A 21,708-nucleotide genomic window follows, 5' to 3' on the forward strand; every position below is an offset into this window, starting at 1 on the left:
TGGCATGATGCCGGGTTACATAATGACAAGCCGCAGAAGCTAAACAGAAGCAAAGCTGATGTAAAGCAGTAACAAGGGAGAAGCAAGAGCAAAGCAAGAGCAAAGCAGGCGCAGTGCAGGCGCAAAACATAGCAAGTGGAGAAGGCAGATGCAAAGTAGGCGAAAAGCCGATGCAGAACATGCGCAAAACAGAGCAAGCAGGTGCATTGCGGGTGCAAGGTACGCGCAAAGCAGGAGCAAAACATGCGCAAAAGAGCAAGCAGACGCAATGCAACAGCAAAGCAGGAGCAAGGCAGGAGCAAGGCAGATGCAAAGCAGATGCAAAGTGGGAGCAAGGCAGTAGCAACCCATGCGCAAAACAGAGCAAGCAGGTGCATTGCAGGTGCAAGGTACGCGCAAAGCAGGATAAAGGAAGATGCAAAGCAGATGCAAAGTACGCACAGAGCAGTAGTAAAGCAGATGCAAAGTACGCGCAAAGCAGTAGTAACACAGCATGTAGTACAAAGCAGACGCAAGGCAGGTGAAAAGCAGTAGCAAATCAGTTGCAGCACAGAAGAAAAGCAGAGCGCTCACATTATAAGTAACACTGGCTTGCACTTGCCCTGCCAGCCTGAAGTACAACGTAGGATGAAATACAGCTTCAACGTCGAACGCGTGTATACGGCAATATATGCATAATTGAAGCAAGGATGAGAGTGAAGCCAAATTTCCGTTAATATCAAAGACCATATACATGTATGGTCTCTTGTTAATATCAAGACAAAATCGCTTCAGTGTGTCCTTCTTGTTGTATTAGTGGCAGAATCTTTTATTTAACACTTTGCAATTCCTGGAATGCCAATGGCGAGAAAATGACCCACACATGCGCAGTGAACATGAAACGCTGAACCGTCACATCTGAGATCACTCCGCCAGGCACGTAGGGACTATATTTCATCCGTCCTGTGACTGCCCCAAACCCACGCACTGTCTGGCGATATAATGGCATGCGTCCTCAGCAAGCAAATTACGTCGCTAATTAATCTGTGTTTATGTTACGGCTTTTGAACTCATCCCTTGCATTCCATATTGGAATCGCAGCAGGTGTTACCAGGGATCGTAAAGAGAGGTGCCATCATTTGCACAGGATTTGTTTGTGACATCACGGACTTGTATTGGTCCGTGGTTACATACATACAAGCACAGTATAGATGTAACTGTATATAGGAACTCGTCAACGATGCTGTTGATAACGACAGTGTTCAGCATTTGTAAGCGACGTGTGTTGTTGTTACAAAAGAGAAAAGCTTTTTGCAAATTTTAAATAATTGATTTTCTGCCCGCCATGTGTCATGTAACACTATCATGTAAGCAACATTCCCAATTTAGATTAAATATTTTTATAAATATTTTAAGGACTTAAATGAAATCACTAAAATATATTTGTCAATTGAAAGGATATAAGGACATCTTCAAATATTCAGATTAATGTCCCTTTTCTTGAAACATAAAGTTTTTATTTTCATTTAAAGTTCATTTAAAAAATAAAACAACAAGATAGTCATGTATTTTCTCTAAAACGATAAACCCCACTCATCCAATTATGAATTTTGGTCTCGGGAGACCAAGTCTTCGAAGGCACCGCAGTTGCCTCCCTTAGCCGTGATTGGGGGTTCGAGTCCCATATTATGTTTTTCCAGCTTTAGCAGCACCATCTCTGTGCTCATGGGTTTCACCAATGTGGCACGCGTCTACGACATGCATCACCCCGGGCTGTCCTCCCATATCAAGCAGACACGCAGTGACATTACTGGAGCACTGTATAAAGCGGTGTTAAACCAAATTAACTCACTCACACAATTAGATCTGATGTTCTCGCCTGGTGACTTGGATAATAAATGGTTTGAATATCCTTAACATGAATCACAACATGTGTACAATATGTGAAGCCTATGTCTTTACACAAGCACATCCAGTAATTTAGCACGGGAGTTTCAATGTGAAAACATCCGATGCTGATACCTTTTCACAAAATTCGATATCCATACAGTGACAAGCACAGGTTGAATGCTTCAATGGGTTTGACAAGGCAGATCCTGTGATGAAGGGTACTGGGATTTTTGCAACATCGTCCTCGACGGCCGAGGTTGATACTGAGCACACAGATTTTGGAGTTTGGTAGTTACCATGATGTTGAAGACTAAAATCTAGTCTCTGAAATGAACATATCGTACATAAAAAAACACTTGTTCAGTTATCTTAATAAAAATATAATAAAAAGGAGCCCAGTGACTGATACTGCAGTGATCTAGACTTGCCAAACATTATAGACTTGCATGGGCTGTATTTGATATATATTTGTATCAGGGTCTGTAAGACAGACTAATGATGTTGTTGTTTCGCTAGTTTTCGTTTTCAACAATATAATTAAAGAAATGATTGAAGCAATTTAATATATAAAAAACACTTTCGTGTCATTATTGTTCGAAAGAGATATGGTTACTGACGTTGTACTAGGTAACTAAAATTATATTCATTTTGCATTGATATATTGAAATACATTCGGAATTGATGTATGATGGTAAATATGCATGCAACATAGAAAACAAAGGGAAGATGCGATCACCTTGTCTTACTCCAACTTTTCAATGAAAATGTCCATACAGCTGGAAATTATTTTACCCCTTCTAACTAAACTAAGGGAAAAAAGAAACTTTACCTCTCAGTTGATTTTATCGTATGTTTGATTTTCAATTTAAGGTAGCGATATTATATCCCCAAAAATGAAATGTACTGGCACTTATATAATGAGTCAGCACTCCAAGAATATTTCTACATTGATTTACATTTTCAAAGATTATTTGAGTTAAAGCTTTTAATTATTTTTAAAATCGCATAATACACATGTGCTGATATCTCAGAGATCTTATCTTTGAAAATCAATAAATTTGGGGGTTTTTTCGCACATATTTCAAACATGGTAGGGGTCATGTGATTACAAATTCAATTATTGCCAATGTCTTCGTTGAACCAACTCTTTTTACACAGGATTACCAAGCCACAGATTACCTTTTACAAACTGTTGCATGAATAAGAGATTGTTATATAAACATAACCAAATTAAACAACAGCTCTTTCAATTTTCTTTTACTTAAAAAACAAACTCGGTATACTTTCATTTGCGCCTCAAATCGTATTTATTTTCCAGTGAAACATAACCTTCCTTGTCATAAGATGCGACACACACACGCACACTTTAACTATGGATGAATAATTATAACTCAGGGTATATTAAAAAGTCCTATCCCTGTTATAGTCGAGTTTACGTCATATCGGCGACATAGAACTACCTACACGAAGCTAGAGCGTGAGTTGTCAGGCCAGATACATTATGCACTTACAAACTCATAACATATTTACATGGTTTTAACTTAGCTGTTTTATTTTAAGTCCTTTGTCTTGCTTCCGTTCAGCCACCATGGTAATGCAGCAGGAAGTGATTTGTCATACACGGTTTTGCGTAAAATACAAACAAGTCTCCTTTAGTGTTGTATATATTGTACAAAATCATACACGGTAAATGTGTACTTGTATTGAACAAAAAGATCTCCTTTAGTGTTGTTCACACACACACACACACACACGCACGCACGCACGCACACACACACAAGCACGCACGCACGCACGCACGCACGCACGCACACACACACACACACACTTGTTTTCAAAATCCTGAATCAGCCTTTGAATAATAAAAGTATTTTGGGATAAGGGTCCAAGCACTGCAGGGTACATAAAGGTACATTTCCTGCACTAAATGATCATACCTTCTGGGTTAAAGGGGTTCGATTTAAGTGATGAAATCTTAACTGTCTTTATGCGTACTTATTACCCGAGAACATATCCTATTTTCCTGAATAAATTCATTTAATACAACAAATTCGTTCATACCCGTCAATCCGATGCGATATTTTCTATAATACTGTACACGCGGATGGATTTAACAATATATGTTTAAAGTAACTAAACAAAACAGGAATTAAGGTATATAGATTTGAATCGCATTTTTTTTAAAGCACTGTAAAATATTGAAGGAGGGTTCATCATTTACAACCCTTATATTTTTGACATTGTCAAAACGTGTGTAGTCTTAAAATGCCCGTCAGACAGCATTAATATTCCTTTGTTTGCCGATACGCATCTAAAGAAAAATACGTCATAAAAAAATCACCACATTAAAAAGACGTTGCTCTTCCCCACTACGCCTATCACAGTTAATAGCTTCGAATACAATGTCTGATTTGTCGACGTGTCTTATTACTCGACACGTGAAGAATTCCATTGGCAGACTGACGTTCAACTGGCACGCGTCTCCTAACATTAACACCTCAATAAAACGCCATTCCATATGCCCCATACGGAGGAGACATCTCCAGAGGGTCCGCGTGATGAATTCAACATCGTCCCGCAACATTTAGAGTGGTTTAAAATACAGAAGCCTAGTTTGCACAGTAATATATGACTTAATGAACAAAGCCTGTTATCGGGAACGTCTCCTAGATGGCGCTATTTGTAGACGTAATGGCGGGACGGAAGGGGAGGTAATTCTCGCATGCTTTTATGCATTGCATATGGGCGCAAATAGCTTTTCGTGGCCTAAGTTCACCTTTTATTGCACTGCTACACCTTAAGTTAGCACAATATTGTTTGATGGTTATTTAGTCATACCTTTGGTATTTCATTGTTTTCAAACCTATTTTAAGCATCATACATATTATATAGTTAAAAGCAAAATTGCGTTGGTGGGGAAAACTGTAACGAGTCTTTTATGTTTAAACAATTTACGAAAATTCAAAGAATGGCATCTGCCTATGATTGGCTAAAATAATTTCTGATAGTTTAACTTAAAGAAAGGTTGACTTAGTGGTCACAATATGTGATGAATTAAAACATTTTGAGGCACCAACAAGCTGATCACATGTTCGTTATAATCAGTGCCTCGTTGAGAGTTACAGTATATACACATTTTTATAAAGTTATAAAGGATATAAGTAATAATTATCTAAAAAAACCTGGAAACCTTTTAACAACGATCTAAAAATTAAGTCCCTTTCAAAAGGCATTATATATTTTCAACTACATGTTTATATTTGGACTCTGTACACCTGTTTCGTGTAATGACATGTGGCTAAATGTTCCACCATGATGAATATATCTATACAGACAGACAGACAATTTATTCTTATTTTGTGGCCATGAGGCCAATAGTACAGGGCAGTTTTAAAAAGGTATGCCTAGGACGCCTGTTAACATCAGCACTTCTATACAGTTGTAGACAATTTGCATTTATCTTTTTGTCATTTTGTTTAAATAAGGTGAGTCGTTAAATAATGTTTTGTATTTTGGGATTTTAGAAGATGTATACATTTTTGTTGATTTAGGTTGCTGGTATAGAAATTAGGAATATATTTATTTATTTCTACATACAAAGGGCATTTAAATAATATATGGAGTTCATCTTCCTGCAAGTTCAAACAATACTGGCGCATAGCTACACTATCATCATTAACTTCTAATGTTTTACTTTTAATGTTTCTAAACAGTTGAATATTTAAATTAAAGATACCAAACAGAAATCGTATGATATCTAAAATGAGTTGATATTAACATAAACGTGATACCCTGGCAGTTGATTTATTTTACATCTTTATATTTACATAAAAGTAAATACAATTAGCCGCGCTCACCGGTTGACTACGGGTGACTGATTGGATGATATAAGAGTAGGCGGGGCTTTTGTCTACATGAACGATGTCACTAATTTCGTATCTTTGTCTGCAGTTGTTTTGTGTGCGTTATGATTAAATGAGCGATTTCTGAAGTTAGTGTGTTTGACTATTTATTTGCATTAATTGACTTCAAAATGTTTGCGTTTACGACACAGTGTGGGCACCGTTCCTGAATCAATGAACTAAGTATTGTTCATTTCAACGCTTGTACGCTTTTGAATTGAGACAGCACTTAATGTATAGATAAAGGTAAAATATGTAGAAACGAATTGTTCAGGCAGAGTTTTTCCAATATCCCCGAGGGGGAAAGACCATCAACAACCTCGCCTTTCAGCAGTTGAAAAACACCAGACAGTACCTTTAGACGTCTGTAGCCTCTATGAAAATGTGGATACAGTAAACTACGGTTATAACGAACACGCTTATAGCGAACTGACGGATATAACGAACTTACTTTTTGGTCCCGACTATTTGCTGATGTTATACTGTATATATGCTTATAACGAACTACGGTTATAACGAACTAAAATTAGTAGTCCCTTTGAGTTCGTTATAACCGTACTTTACTGTACATCAAGCAAGTCAATATTGTGTAGTTAATACGTCTTATGTACATCTTGAGTTATGAACAACTGATGACACGGTTGACAATAATTATTTTCCGCCACTGTTTTAATGTCATGTTGCCAACAACCAGCTTGCAAACGCTTAAAGGCAGAAGGTGGGAGCTATTCAATCAGCGTAAGGACACAATAATATTTCTTTGCGATATTTACTATATCATTTCTCAGAAAGCCTTGCCCCTATACTGTTTAAGCTGTGGCTTTTGTGACTGCATTGAATACTTCGTAGAGTGCGTGAACCTGGTTTTAACGCCGCTTTGAACAGCATTCCAGTTATATCGCGACGTGTCAAGGTGTGGACCTTAAAAATCTAAAAACATTATCAGGCCGAGATTCGAACTCACGGTCATGGCTAGGTTGCTGTTGCGCCAAAGGGACGCAACTCTGCACAAGGAATTGTGGCGTTATTGATGACACGTGCCCCTTTTAAACCACCTGTATTGACAGCCACAGACTGGGTTTTCCGGTCTTCTCACTGTAATGTTAGTACATCCAGAGGGTAGCTGATCTGTCACAGTTATCATTCATCACGGAGCGGAGGGGATCCTGATGGTCGAGGTGTTGGCTCGTTACCCCGAAGACCCGGTGTGAAGTCTATTACTGATGTTCCCTGTTATGAGATGGCTAGGCTATTGTTATTTACTGCGTGAAACCTCACTCACTCACTCACTCACTCACTCACTCACTCAATCACCCACTCACTCACTCACTCACTCTCACCCACCCACCTACCCACCAACCCACTCACTCACTCACTCACTCACTCACTCACTGTGAAAGACGGTCCATTATAGATTCCACACAAAATGAAAGACCAATGTAACTATGGACGGGTTGGTGCTAATAGTTAAACTGGCTGACTGTGTCGTACGCTGACGCATAGATCATCATACTGTCGATCACTGGTTTGTCGGTTTTGCTGTAGTTGAAATACTGACGAATGCTGCATAAAAGAATAAAATCACTTACACATAATAATTTTAAGGTGACTGAACAACACATTCCGCTGTGTGTATGTATATGTAGCCTCTGTTCAGGAACCCGATGTATAAGAGCAGTCGCTTAAACACAACAACACAACACAAGACACGTGTAACATACCACAACGCAACAACATTAGTTTTGCACAGTGAATTCGGAATATCTGCATTTAATTTAAATCAAAGCCAGTCATGATGATAAAAATAGGTTATATAATCAGCTATATAATCAGCATTACAAAAAAAATAAAAGACAGAAATGTTTTGTGTATGAACGATTTGATGGACTATCATGTTAGTCCTAAAACATGGCAACGAACATAGAACGCAATAAACATAAACAATACAAAACACAACACAACAAAGATATCACAACAGCTGCAACACGTGGCATAGCAACACACATGAAACACAATATTAACATGTACACACAATAAACAAAGATAAAGCAAAAAATCACAATAAACACGGAACACAACACAACAAAGATAAAGAAATAAATCACTATAAACACGGAACACACCAAAACAAAGATAAAACAACATAACACAATAAACACGGAACACAACACAACAAAGATAAAACAACATAACACAATTAACACGGAACACAGCACAACAAAGATAAAACAACATAACACAATAAACACGGAACACAGCACAACAAAGATAAAACAACATAACACAATAAACACGGAACACAACACAACAAAGATAAAACAACATAACACAATAAACACGGAACACAGCACAGCAAAGATAAAACAACATAACACAATAAACACGGACACAACAAAACAAAGATAAAACAACATAACACAATAAACACGGAACACAGCACAGCAAAGATAAAACAACATAACACAATAAACACGGAACACAGCACAACAAAGATAAAACAACATAACACAATAAACACGGAACACAGCACAACAAAGATAAAACAACATAACACAATAATCACGGAACACAACACAACAAAGATAAAACGATATAACACCATAAACACGGAACACAATAACAGGCATACGAGAACACAAGAAACATAACACAATAAACACGGAACATAACACAACAAAGATAAAACAATATAACACAATAAACATATCACAACATTCATAACATATAGGGGCGGTCGGGTAGCCTAGTGGTTCAAGCGATCGCTCGTCACGCCGAAGACCCGGGTTCGATTCCCGACATGGGTACAATGTGTGAAGCCCATTTCTGGTGTCTCCCGCCGTGATATTGCTGGAATATTGCAAAAAGCGGCGTAAAACAATACTCACTCACTCATAACATATAACTCAACACAAGAAACATGAAATAGTACAACACAATAACAGGCATCCGAGAACACAAGAAACATAACCTATGACATGACATTGACATAACAACACTAGTAAAACACAACACTAGTAAAACACATGACAACACAACAAACACACAACACAAGGCATTAAGGAAAGGATATGTTCACCAAGTCTCGTTTCCCGTAGTAACAACATGTAAACTTTAAAAAGGTGCCTCCCGACCCGCTCGACGGGCGCATTGGTTATCTGGAGATGCGGCTGAAATATGTCAGCGCAAATTACGCTTGAAAAGTGTCACTAATTACCTTACAAACGCGCAAAATTAAACAGCGCATTAAACATGCGCCGCCTGGCTATATCTGCAGATCTCCCACGCCGCTATCTTGTCTATCAAAGGGAATTATACGCCTCTTATGTTTTATGGCATTTTCGACAATTTCCTCGATAAAAGTAAACAGCCAATCAGATTTATGGTAGTCACGTGACACTGATGTATTGTACCAATGGGACACGGCACCACTATACTAGAGACTTCAAGTTCCTGGCAGACGTTTCAGGAACCTGTTATCAGGAGATCGGTGCCATTATCTCTTGATTCAAAGTAAACCAGAAGACAATGGATGAAGAAGAAATTCCCCTGAAGTGGTTTTGAAAAATATATTATATTTAGATCGCTCATAGATGGATAGATGTGTATTTATACTATCATTTTCGGATAGAATAGAATTCAAACCTTCGCGGTGTTATTAACATATGCCGAGTTTTTACATTATCAAAATTTGATAGGATAATAACGAAAAAATCTAACACCGCCTATATAAAGTTTATTAAACAGTAAATATTGTAAATACAGAAATTTAACCTACACGTTTACATGTTATTCTCCGGTATCAAATTGAAGCTTAAATCAAATTTACTACCCCATATTATAAAGGTGGCTGGTACACTTCTGGTATTGTCATCAATGTCTATGGGGTCCTTCTATTGTTATAATAACATTCGGGGCAGCTGTGGCACCGAGTTGACCGATTTACTGTCCGTCTGTATATTTGTTTGGGTTAACTTTCTCAAGTTAAGGAAGCAGTAAAATTGTTTATCTTGTTTACGACCTACAAAACACTGACCCTAGATAGGCCCCATGGGTCAGTTCAGCAGATTCAGTGGTCATGATGGCCTCGTCATAAAGCCCGGGGCCATGTGGGGTCCAACGAAATCTGTTGGTGGTCGAGGAGATGACTGGTTCAGATGGCAGTGTGCGCGTTGCGCACTATATGAAGTGAAGACAAGAGCCCAGTCGTTTCGGTCATGTTGGTCTTGGAGTAATTTTGGGACTTTAGTTGGGAATATGGAACGTTCAAATACAGCTGAAACATTTGACTTAAACTTTTGTGATGTAGCACAAGATTTTGTTATCGAGTTTACGGTGACGTTTTATTCATGAAACAGTTTCAGGTACCGGTGATACAGACAAAGTTCAGTTTCATGCTGCCAAGGGTGGTAAACTTATACAACTTTGAGTTTTGTCTATTTCTTTGTTGAATTGAAGGAAACAAAGACGTGTTTTCAAGATACAAATATTGAAAATATTGTTTGATATCTTAACATTTCTGTTTATAGTACTATTTTAAAATAACGGATTTGTTTGCGTAAATGATAAAAATGTGTGTTAAGATTTTAATAAAAACTAACAAAAAATATTATATGGGATAACAGGAACGGAAGGGTTAATAAAAGAATCTGTCTGTCCGTCTGTCTGTGTGCGCGCGTTCGCGGGTATGTGTGTATGTGTGTGTGCGTGTGTGCGCAGTCTACCCCTACATTGTACAGAGGATTAAGGGATTAGGGTATAGTCTGCATTAAACTTTGTTCAGCTTTATTCATTTATTTGCTTTTCTGGCCACAGACTGTTGCATATATACAATTCATATTTAAGATTATTTACAAGTTACAACAATTTTCTGCAATAGAGTGTAGACATTGTTTTTACCCAGAGGACTTTGCATTATGACTGAACAAAATTTTGATAATTCGTTTAGCACACTTTTTTTTGTACTATTAAACACACTGTGGAAGTTTAACCCATTTGGGTTATCCAGGTAGCAAATGAATTCTATAGCTTTCAAAATAATTACAACTGAAAAGTACTTAAAATTCATCACCAACGCCCCACTTCAACTGGAAGCCTGGGACAAGATGTTTTGACCTGATTTAGTGAGAACCACTGGTTTTCACATAAATTATTAAAATATTGTTCAGCTACAAGTTCGGATTTAAATATTGTATATGTTACACCTTTTGATGATTCCAACATTTCAGAAGACCATATTTGTAGATAGTGACCGGACAGTGTTAAAACAAGGTGAATACCATATATACATGAAACCAGTCTTAAAGATAGATTCAGTTGACAATATCATTTTATTCGCATTACACTTAGCACGCGTATCATCTAATAACAATTCTACAATATATAAGAGATATTAGTTGCTTTTCCTGACACGAGACGGGCCCAAATGACACCATACGTGCATATGTTTGGATATAAAGGGATTTTCTGCTAAATTCCCCGTATTTCATATATGACGTGCTCTTTTTTAATTAAGTTTAACTGATAAAAAGTTCAGCAACTTTCACATGAACAATTTGCACATGATAATGATTGTAATTCCTTAATTATTGCATGCGACCACGGTGAGCACCGCCACCAGAAACTGACTAGAACTCACCCCCTTATTTTTCTACGGTCTACGTTGTTTTATCAATGCTGGGCGTTCTAGGTGTAAACCTTATGCTCGTGCGTGTGTACGCACCTTTGGTGTCCGAGAAATGTGAAGAGGGAGAGAGCATTGATATTTCAATGAAAAAATAACATGGAGCGTTTTACAAGGTACTTTAAGTTAAATCATATGTTAAAAAGACTCAATACCATCGAATAGTGTCATACGAATGAAAGTAAAAATCACTTTGACAAAGTGAAAACTGGTGTTTCCATTCCAACACATCGAAGGCATGTGTGGTAAAACCTCATTACCACGTCCTCCTCTGAGGGAAATATATACACAACCTGCACGGCAACTAGATAACTGCTAAAAGCTTATGGTTTCAGTATCAGGAGTAATTTAAGTGTTTGAAAGTAATTGTACCCGACATCGACCAAATGATAGGCTGTTGTAAGTATCCCGCATATGTAAACCAGTTTTACTGAATGTAGTTTTGCGGCGAAAAAATAAATAAAATATAATTCTGACACATTTCAAAGAATAATGTCTTAGATGTTCCCTAATTCATACTTACTAACCTGTTTCAACAAATCGCACGGGAAAGCTCCGTAAACGATTACCAGTGCACTGTAATTAAGGCATTTAAATACGTCCCTCGCAATCGGGTTGTTTCATGAAAGTTCACGGAAATGTCCGACGGGATCTGACAGTAGGATTCAGTGAACAGTTTAACAATACATGTAAATCGGAAAAGTGACGACTAAAGTCGTCCCGGCTACCGCCCAAACATGATGGTCAGACGAGGCCGTAGAGCTGATTTTATGAGCGCTTCATTTAATTATCTGCAAAGTCAATGAGAATTGAATCTAGATTGTTTCGACGATAGTTAGTTTTGTTTGTTGTTTAACGCCACATGAATCAATATTCCAGCTATATGACTTGCTGGAGACATATGTTCTTACCGGGAATCCCCAAGGCTTGTTTTGACGATAGAAGCGGACCGTTTTCAGAGTAACTTTCAAGTGTTATGAATGCTTGAGTAAAGACTCGATGGCCTTGTCCTGCTGCTACAGAATGGTAAGGAATCAGTGAATTCAGCAGAATGAATGGTGCCTATGGAAGCATGAAGCATGCCAGTGTTTTAGGGTACTGTTAACCTCGATTAAATGCAGGGCCTCGAATAAACACCGGGTCTCCATTAAAGTCCAGGCCGCGATTAAACGCCAGGTAGCTAATATGCAGCTATTCTCCCCATTATTTTTCCGATTAAACGGGTCTGAAAGAAATATATGTCCGAGCGTTTAATCGAGGAAATACGGTAATACTTACCCTCAGCCTACATCTAACTTGATCCATTAGATAGTTTGGGTTTATCACCTTTGTAATATTACACATATTACATAATGAGCTGAGGTTACAAATCGTTAAGCAATGTCACAACATGGTGCATGCTTAAATGTGTGAAGTGGGCCCAAATGACTTTCCCAATATTTTAGCATGTGAATTTTGTTAAAGGCCACTTTGAACATAATTTCAGTTATATCACTGTGTGTCAGCTTGGAGTTGGGGGAAAGCCTGGAGTGATAGTGAAATCCAGGAACTTGGGTACCTGCTGTCAAACCTAGTAACACAATCAGGGCGAACTTGTATTCGAACCAAGACCACATGCCCCCACCCCCCAACCCATCCCCCAAACTGTAGACATTTACCCCTGCTACAAAGAAATAAAATATGTCTGCAACATTTTATGCTGGAAGGTCTAACACAATTCTGTAATCTCTCTTGAATCTGTCAAGATCAGGTGAGCTTCAAGAGAAGTCAGGTGAGCTTCAAGAGAAGACAGGTGAGCTTCAAGAGAAGTCAGGTGAGCTTCAAGAGAAGTCAGGTGAGCGTCAAGAGAAGACAGGTGAGCTTCAACAGAAGACAGGTGAGCTTCAACAGAAGACAGGTGAGCTTCAACAGAAGTCAGGTGAGCTTCAACAGAAGACAGGTGAGCAGTAAAGACTGGCAAGAACGTGTACACTTTGATTAATGAATTTATTGCTTCCAACATCACATTTGTTGGTGACCCGCACCAGTTATAAAAAGTCAAATATCGAGAATATCACAGATTAAACAAGGGAAAAATAACCCCAAGCATATTTCAAAGATAAAATATCTGATTGTATGGGCAACATGTGACTATGAAATACAATTCACGGACAGGTCCCACCATTGTCAGGATCCATGTGTCACAGCACACAAAAAGGCACATATCATTTTCTCTGCCTAATTCTATTGTCACGCCAGACCAGAGTTTCCTGTTTTACAGATATTAGCCTAGGTCAGTATGCTAAGACAAAAGATGTGACCATGCATGTATAGCCTTTGTCAGAGCTCAATTGCACAGGAAGACTTACTTCTGAATAAAGGAATAATTGAACTATAATACATAACAAGGGTTGACTGATAAGTTCTAAGTCTTGCATGGAAGGAATTGTAATAGTGAAATCTTTTGTTGTGGACTTACATGATGTCACAAAGGTATATCCACAAAGACCGGAGTTAAATGAGCAAATTGTTTTGCTGTGTAAAAGCAGGAAAATAACCAGCAGTCTCTGAAATGGAGAAACTTGAAGAAAATGTAATCAATGAACCCTTCTGTTATTGTGAGACTGTTTCATTTTCCTTAAACATGTTTTGAATAAACATTGGAATTTGAATACACTCAGCTGAAAAATGACTTCATTTTTCTCCCCAAAATATGGCATATTTTTTTTAAAACGAGAAAAAACATTTAACTGCTCTGACAGCATAAAGAGGAAACTGCCGTCTCATGTGCCTGTAAAATATAGGATATTAGCTCAGGAATAACAAGGAAATAATGTTGACGAGGAAATTAGGCACAATTGTGAGTCATGACTGTAGCTCACCTAGAAGTAGTCAATCAATTAGAATGTTTAACAGTTAAAAAGGACTCCACCAAAAGCAGTGGCATTCATGAATACTCAGGCTAAACTAGTAACAAATAGGAAACAAGTAACTAAATGTTCTCAGTGTTTCAAAATCTGCAAGAATCAATTGGCATTTTCTAATGGTATACATTTTTTTTTAATTCTTTCACCAAAAAATACCTACAGTTAATTCCCAATGACTTAAGCAAACGATGATGTCATCAGAAGGAGAAATATGCCCGCCTCTATACAGCTTTCTCAGACAGGGAATTTCAGTAGACAGAAAGATCTCTTGTGATGAGCCCTACTAATAACTACACACATACCATGTTTCATGACATTTTGAACAAATATGGTAGAAATGACTTTAAGACAGTTCAAGGTCAAATCCTAAGGTCAAATCGAGGTCAATATATTAAATATCGCCAAAAACTAAAAAAAATATATGTTGAACCTCACTACTAACGACAGACCTCTTTGGTTATAATGACTCGTTATAATGACTCGTTATAATGCAACCCTGGTTGTAATGCCATGTATTTTGTCAGAACGGATTTCAGCAGTGCTAATTTCCCAGGTTATTACCACACTGGTTATAATGCCAATGTCAATGTTTTTCAGAACAAACGTTCCACTTCCCTGGTCATAGTGCCTTTTCATATTAAAGTATTTCATGTAATATTGGCAATGTAGTTAATTGTTTTGAAATAATTGTTTCTTCTAAATTAACAAACTAATCCACTGATCTCAGTTGTCATCATAGCCAATCCTCACGAAGAGAATGTTTCACCTTCATCAAATAACAAAACAAATTAGGTGTGTTAATGATACTGTCCTGTTTTGTAATAATATTCTCAATCGCCGTTTTCAAACATTTAATTACAAACATTACGTTGCAAATGGATATACAGTCCTCCCTGATTATAATGCCTACCTGGTTATATTGCCATATTTTCTGTTGGATGAAAGTTGGCATTTTAAGCAGGGAGGACTGTACATATGTTCCAAATTTCATTATATTTTGAACAAAAATGACTCGTAATAGCTGTTTTAAATATGGCTACCATGGCAGCCATTTTGAAAATCAGATAAACATCATGTGCAAATTGGGGTGTCATTGGTGAGAACAAGCATGTGATATAGTTTCAGCTTCACTGGGCAAGTGGTTTCTGAGAAGGTGTTCACAGAAGGTGTTCACAGAAGGTTTTCACAGACGCTGACAATGCCAGGCCATGACATATGCTCACTTGACTTTCAGTCAGGTGAAAGTAAATTTCAACTGAAGGCACAATCATCATCCATTTGTGTTTAAAATTGTCACGCAAAATAAGGCACAGAACATAACTTTCAAAACAAATATTAATATTTAACCCGTTGTTTGGAATTTTTTAAAAACACCACTGTACAAAATAGAAGATCTAAGATCTTTTTGTAAGACATTCATAAGTCTGAATAAATGCAATGGACAGCAAATTATGATTTATCCATTTGTGAAATCATCCACACTCTGAGAGATGCATATTCTTGCCACTGTCTTGGGATGTTCTCTTCTAAGTACACAGTCTGAAAAATAACAGAGTGGTGTAAGGGAGATAACTCCTATCACAAACGAATGCATACTGTATGTGGAGCGGAATAAAACAGACACCTTCAATCAATACCCATGTTTCCCATCACAGCTTGTTACCATATATCTGAACCTGCTGAGCTACAGAATAACTATATGTGTATATCATCATTTTAATATTTTCTGAATATATATAAGGTGAGGTAAAATTGGGTTTAACGTCGCGTCCAAGATTATTGCTGTTATACAGCGACGTGCATGCACGTGTGTGTGTGTGTTTGTTGCGGCTTGTACTAGTCCGGATTGATGCTGATTTATAGTGCTAGCTCACTGAGATACCATGCCACAATTTAACATGAATACCCCACTCAGACACAGTATACTGACTCCGAGCCGACCAGTCCTTGATTTAGCCCCTTAATGCCGAGCGCCAGACAGGGTACCATCTTTTAACGTCTTTTGGTATGACGCGGCCGGGGATCGAACCCCGGACCTTCCGCTCTCCGGGCATACGCTCTACCACAAGACCACGGAGGCGGCCTGTATATATAAAGAGACTAATCCTAAACTTTTGAAGTATGTGAAAATAGTTGCCCAACAACTTTAAGTATTTGAAACCACATCAAAGTAGAGAAACAATTACTTTGTGAAAGTGATTTGTACAAAATTCAGTCAGTGTTGAATCAAAACATTTATATGTATTAATATGGCAATCAGATTTGGCCACTTTGAATACTATGATATAGTTTATGTTGGAGGGAAAACCCCAAATGGTTGTTAACCACCTGTTTGAAAACACGCATGGATATAGAACTCACGAAGCAAGGGTCAAATGATTAGTGCAAATCTGGGATTCAAACACAAAACCAGCAAATCCTGGCACCAAAGGGAGATAACCCTGCATAGTGAACTGAGAAAGAGCATTACAACATGTTTCTTATTGGTGCTTAAATCCTTTTGCCATTTTCAGTGAAGCATTCTCATGAAGAATAACAATGACATGGTCTGTACAGTCGTCTACTAACCCACAGGTCTTCCTGCAGTAGTCCTTCAGGAAGGCGTCGTAGTAGGTTCCATTAGGGGAGCAGCCGAGGGTGCTGTTAGACCAGAACCAGCAGGACAAGCTAGGAGACCGGTCAATACACACTGTAACAAACACAGACCGATCAATACACACTACAACAAACACAGACCAGTCAATACACACTGCAACAAACACAGACGGGTCAATACACACTGTAACAAACACAGACCAGTCAATACACATTGCAACAAACACAGACCAGTCAATACACACTGCAACAAACACAGACCAGTCAATACACACTGTAACAAACACAGACCAGCCAATACACACTGCAACAAACACAGACCAGTCAATACACACTGCAACAAACACAGACCAGTCAATACACACTGCAACAAGCACAGACCAGTCAATACACACTGCAACAAGCACAGACCAGCCAATACACACTGCAACAAACACAGACCAGTCAATACACACTGCAACAAACACAGACCAGCCAATACACACTGTAACAAACACAGACCAGTCAATACACACTGCAACAAACACAGACCAGCCAATACACACTGTAACAAACACAGACCAGCCAATACACACTGCAACAAACACAGACCAGTCAATACACACTGCAACAAACACAGACCAGTCAATACACACTGCAACAAACACAGACCAGTCAATATACACTGCAACAAACACACACCGGTCAATAAACACTGTAACAAACACAGACCGGTCAATACACACTGCAACAAACACAGACCAGTCAATACACACTGCAACAAACACAGACCAGTCAATACACACTGCAACAAACACAGACCAGTCAATACACACTGCAACAAACACAGACCGGTTAATAAACACTGCAACAAACACAGACCAGTCAATACACACTGCAACAAGCACAGACCGGTCAATACACACTGCAACAAGCAACACCCTGGAAAGGATGTGGGTGTGTTGGCAACTTACATGTGGGGGATGGAGTGGTGATGGGGGGACTTTTGGAGCACTGCAGCTCAGGACAACACCCTGGAAAGGACTGAGAGCTGTCGGCTACTTTGTTACAGTTGTCATCATCTGGGTTTTCATCATTTGTGATCTCTCTACATCTGAGGAAGGAAATGTGATTGATAATAAAGTAAAGTTTGGAGTGAAAACAAACATTACATCTTATCAATGTCAAGGATGTAATATATTAAAGGTTGATATTCCCCATGCTTTCATTGTTTGTTTGTTGTTTAAAGCTACACTCAGCAATATTCCAGCTATATGATAATATATGATAAGCATACCTGGATCAGACAAACCAGTGATTGATATTATAAGCAATGTCTCAGGACAATCAGTAAAGTCTTTTTATTGACTATTTATCATCCAACTTTTTTGCATTTTATAAACAATATTATAATTAATAACCAGCATTTTGAGCATAAGAAGACAGCTAAGCAGCTTCAGTGGCAGAGAGATTTGTGATGTCATTTTATTGTGACGTCATGGTAACCAATATTACAATAGTCTGCAAAGCATTGTGTTGCAATTTCATGTTTGATCTCAGCCAAGAGGTTTCTTCTGTGGAAGCCAGTCTGGGATGACAGATATCATATCCACTATATCAATGCAATAAGACACAGTGCATGCAATATCAACACTAACACCAAAGCCCAGTAAATACAATGTTTATTCCTATTAGTATTACAGGATATTTTAATGTTTTGAACAGAATTCCAGTTACAATATTATCACATCATTTCAGCTTGATGTGAGAGGAAAGCACAAAGTGATGCAGGTCTTAGATATCTACCACTTTGGTAAAACCCATGAGCATGGGTATGGTGCTGACAATCCTGGAAACATAGTTGGGTTGAACCAGGATTTGAACCCAGGATCATAGGATTCAGACATGCCTAAGGGACACAACTCCGCACAGACCCCATGTCCCCCATCAATGTTTGATACAGTACATCATGGCACTGAGGTTCTGCTGATGATTCTCAAAAGCTCGTGAAAAAACAGTGGAATTTATCATTAACATAGTGTATATTTAACCTTGTAGGTCTCACCTTAGCTAACATAGTGTATAAATGCAGTTTATATGCCTTCAGGTGCATATTAATATTTTATTACAACATTTTATCCAGTATATATTTTATGCTTGTACAGTCATCAGCACAATTAATGATTAATGCTACTTACGTCTCAAGAATGATAAAGTTAGCCGACTGTGCCATGAAGCAGATGTTGTTGTCACATGCTCCAGGTTGAGAGGGCCAGGTGTCCATGTGACCTTGTTCAACATCAGCGTTATCTCTGCAGACTCCTGCATCATGTCCATACAACACACTTCAACTTACATGTCTTATTGCCATGGTTATAGTGAATCCACAGTAGCATAACTCACATTACAAATCTTTCTGAAAGGACATGGTAGGGTATGGGCCCTTTTTGTCCATTGAAAATGAAAAATATCAAATATAAAAGTTATAGAATACTTGAAATAATGCTATGACAATTATCAGACATGTTCACATGACTGAAAATTAACCTTATTTTCTTTCTGACACCTGCAGGTTTTGGACATCTGGTATGATTAAGTTACTAAAACTGGCAAAATATTAATTGTGAACAATTCATCTCTATCTAGTCATTGTAATAGTCTTGATCTACATATAAGAAAATCAGCAAACTTGCTGTTCTAATATTAGAAAAATGCTTCCCCAAAAGGTCGGAAATATGTCTAATTCAACTTCATATAAACACTTCAGATAACTGTCATAATGATTTCCTAAAGCTTTGTTCATATCTTGAATAAATATGCAGATCTATTGGGTTGTCTTCATCATGTTATCACATTAACTTGTCCAGTTATATAGATATATGTGTGTCTTGATTGTCCTATCATTTTCCCCAAAAAGGGGTAAAAACAATCATTCTCCAACACGGGGTAAAAAAAATCATTCTCCAACAAGGGCTAAAAACAATCAATATTTTTAACCACTCCGCGGCCCATGAAAAATCTCGTGACAGTCTCGCTTATAAGCAAACCTGATACGTCGATTTAACGTAAGACCAATATCTATCCCATCGCGAAAGAAATGACACTAAAGCTGCCTTATTTTTCAGGAAATGAGCCAAGATAAAAATCGATATTCTGACTGAATAGGGAATTTGAAAGAAAGATATTTATCAACAAAGATATAGTTTACCTGTGAGTTTGAGTTGACTTCTTATCTTTGTAATATTAGTGGAGGAGACAGTCTGTGACAACACTTCGTCTCCATGCTGTGTCAAAATGAAGAATAAAGTCGTAAAGAGAATCTGTAAGCAGAAACGTCTGCTCCACGGCGAGTAATTTCCTTCTTCGGTCGCCATGTTGTTTACAACAGGTGCCCGTGCCAACGATAATAATCTCCACGTTTATTTTACTTCTTGTTTGACTTGTATTTTTTAATATGGTCTTGTCTCAATGAATTCATAAATTGAATTGAGGTATTAATTCAAATGCACTTTTCTTTAAATTCGCATCGCTGAGACATAAATGATGGCTTCTACCCAGGTGTCTGTCACTGCCAGCTTGGACTGGTTAGCTGCCATGAGTCGGCTTGCTGGCTAACGCAACTGTGCGTGACAAGAGACTGGGCTACCGTCTGTGATGACTGCGGAAATAAACTTTGAGGCAATATATCACTGGTTAATAGGTTACGCATGATCTGCGAAGATTTCGATACTACAAAAGGTACGCGTTAATTAATTTCTTCAACATATACAAACAGACACAAATATTAAGAACGATGTAAGCTCATCGGATGTATCCGTTATTTGTAGTCTGATGAAAAACAGTATCTCCGCGGTGCAAGCATTTTCGTATACAGTTGGCTATCGGATGCAAACTGAACATTATAGGAAAACAACAAACCAAGTTTGAAAGTATTGAAATATGGATGAGCTTTTTCTTCGCGGATTCAAAATTTGCTTATAATGGACTATAATTTCGACTGGTTTGACTTGTGTTGAGGCCTCCCGCGTTCTTGCTAATCAATGAAGACAAATGCAAATATCGTACAACCAACAAAATTTATAAGTATAAAATCAGGCAGTTACCTTGTTCAAGGAATGTATCCGTCAATATCCACATGAAGGAACAATATCCCATGTATCTGAAGCTGTGCAAAGAAACCTGTTCGATGTCACATGGCTTTGTAACAAATCTAATATTTTCAAAGGTATGTAGCGTTTCGGTATACAGTTGACTACGGTTATAACGAACTCGAGGGGGCCACTAATTTTAGTTCGCAATAACCGTAGTTCGTCATAAGCATACATACAGCATATATACAACAAATGGTCGGGACTAAAAGTAGGTTCGTTATATCCGTCAGTTCGTTATAAGCGTGTTCGTTATAAACGTAGTTTACTGTATCATAACTCGTGTTCGTATCTCAACTGATCACGTAAGTTTGTTTCAAGTGTTTCACATCGGTGTTAAGTCTCATTGGTCAGCTGAGATAGCACACGAGACAACTATGTTCATGATGTCCAGGGGCGGTCGGGTAGCCTAGTGGTTAAAGCGTTCGCTCGTCACGCCGAAGACCCGGGTTCGATTCCTGACATGAGTACAATGTGTGAAGCCCATTTCTGGTGTCCCCCGCCGTGATATTGCTGGAATATTGCTAAAAGCGGCGTAAAACCATACTCAGTCAGTCAGTCATGCTGTCCACGGTTCTTTACAACAAATCCAGTTAGTCAGATAATGAAGAGCAATCAATCAACGTATC

At 38.1% G+C, this 21,708-nt stretch overlaps 2 protein-coding genes across 2 annotated transcripts; one reads left to right on the forward strand and one right to left on the reverse strand.

The window, feature by feature from the left end:
- Window positions 1-243: 243 nt before the first annotated feature.
- On the forward strand, window positions 244-13,401 carry LOC124129712 (late embryogenesis abundant protein 1-like). The gene is made up of 2 exons (XM_048399204.1): window positions 244-433; window positions 13,202-13,401. The coding sequence occupies exons 1-2, from the start codon at window positions 244-246 to the stop codon at window positions 13,399-13,401; spliced, it is 390 nt and encodes a 129-aa protein (XP_048255161.1).
- A 22-nt stretch (window positions 13,402-13,423) lies between these two features.
- LOC124136142 lies at window positions 13,424-20,531 on the reverse strand. The gene is made up of 5 exons (XM_046501955.2): window positions 20,140-20,531; window positions 19,130-19,253; window positions 17,906-18,045; window positions 16,926-17,046; window positions 13,424-15,896 (listed from the first exon to the last, which is right to left on the reverse strand). Exons 1-5 carry the CDS (start codon window positions 20,303-20,305, stop codon window positions 15,884-15,886), a joined length of 564 nt encoding a protein of 187 aa, XP_046357911.2. The 5' UTR covers window positions 20,306-20,531; the 3' UTR covers window positions 13,424-15,883.
- Between the last annotated feature and the right edge of the window lie 1,177 nt (window positions 20,532-21,708).

Source organism: Haliotis rufescens, unplaced genomic scaffold, assembly GCF_023055435.1.
Source record: "Haliotis rufescens isolate VD_foot unplaced genomic scaffold, xgHalRufe1.0.p SCAF_2, whole genome shotgun sequence".
In the NCBI taxonomy this organism is placed as follows: Eukaryota; Metazoa; Mollusca; class Gastropoda; order Lepetellida; family Haliotidae; genus Haliotis; species Haliotis rufescens.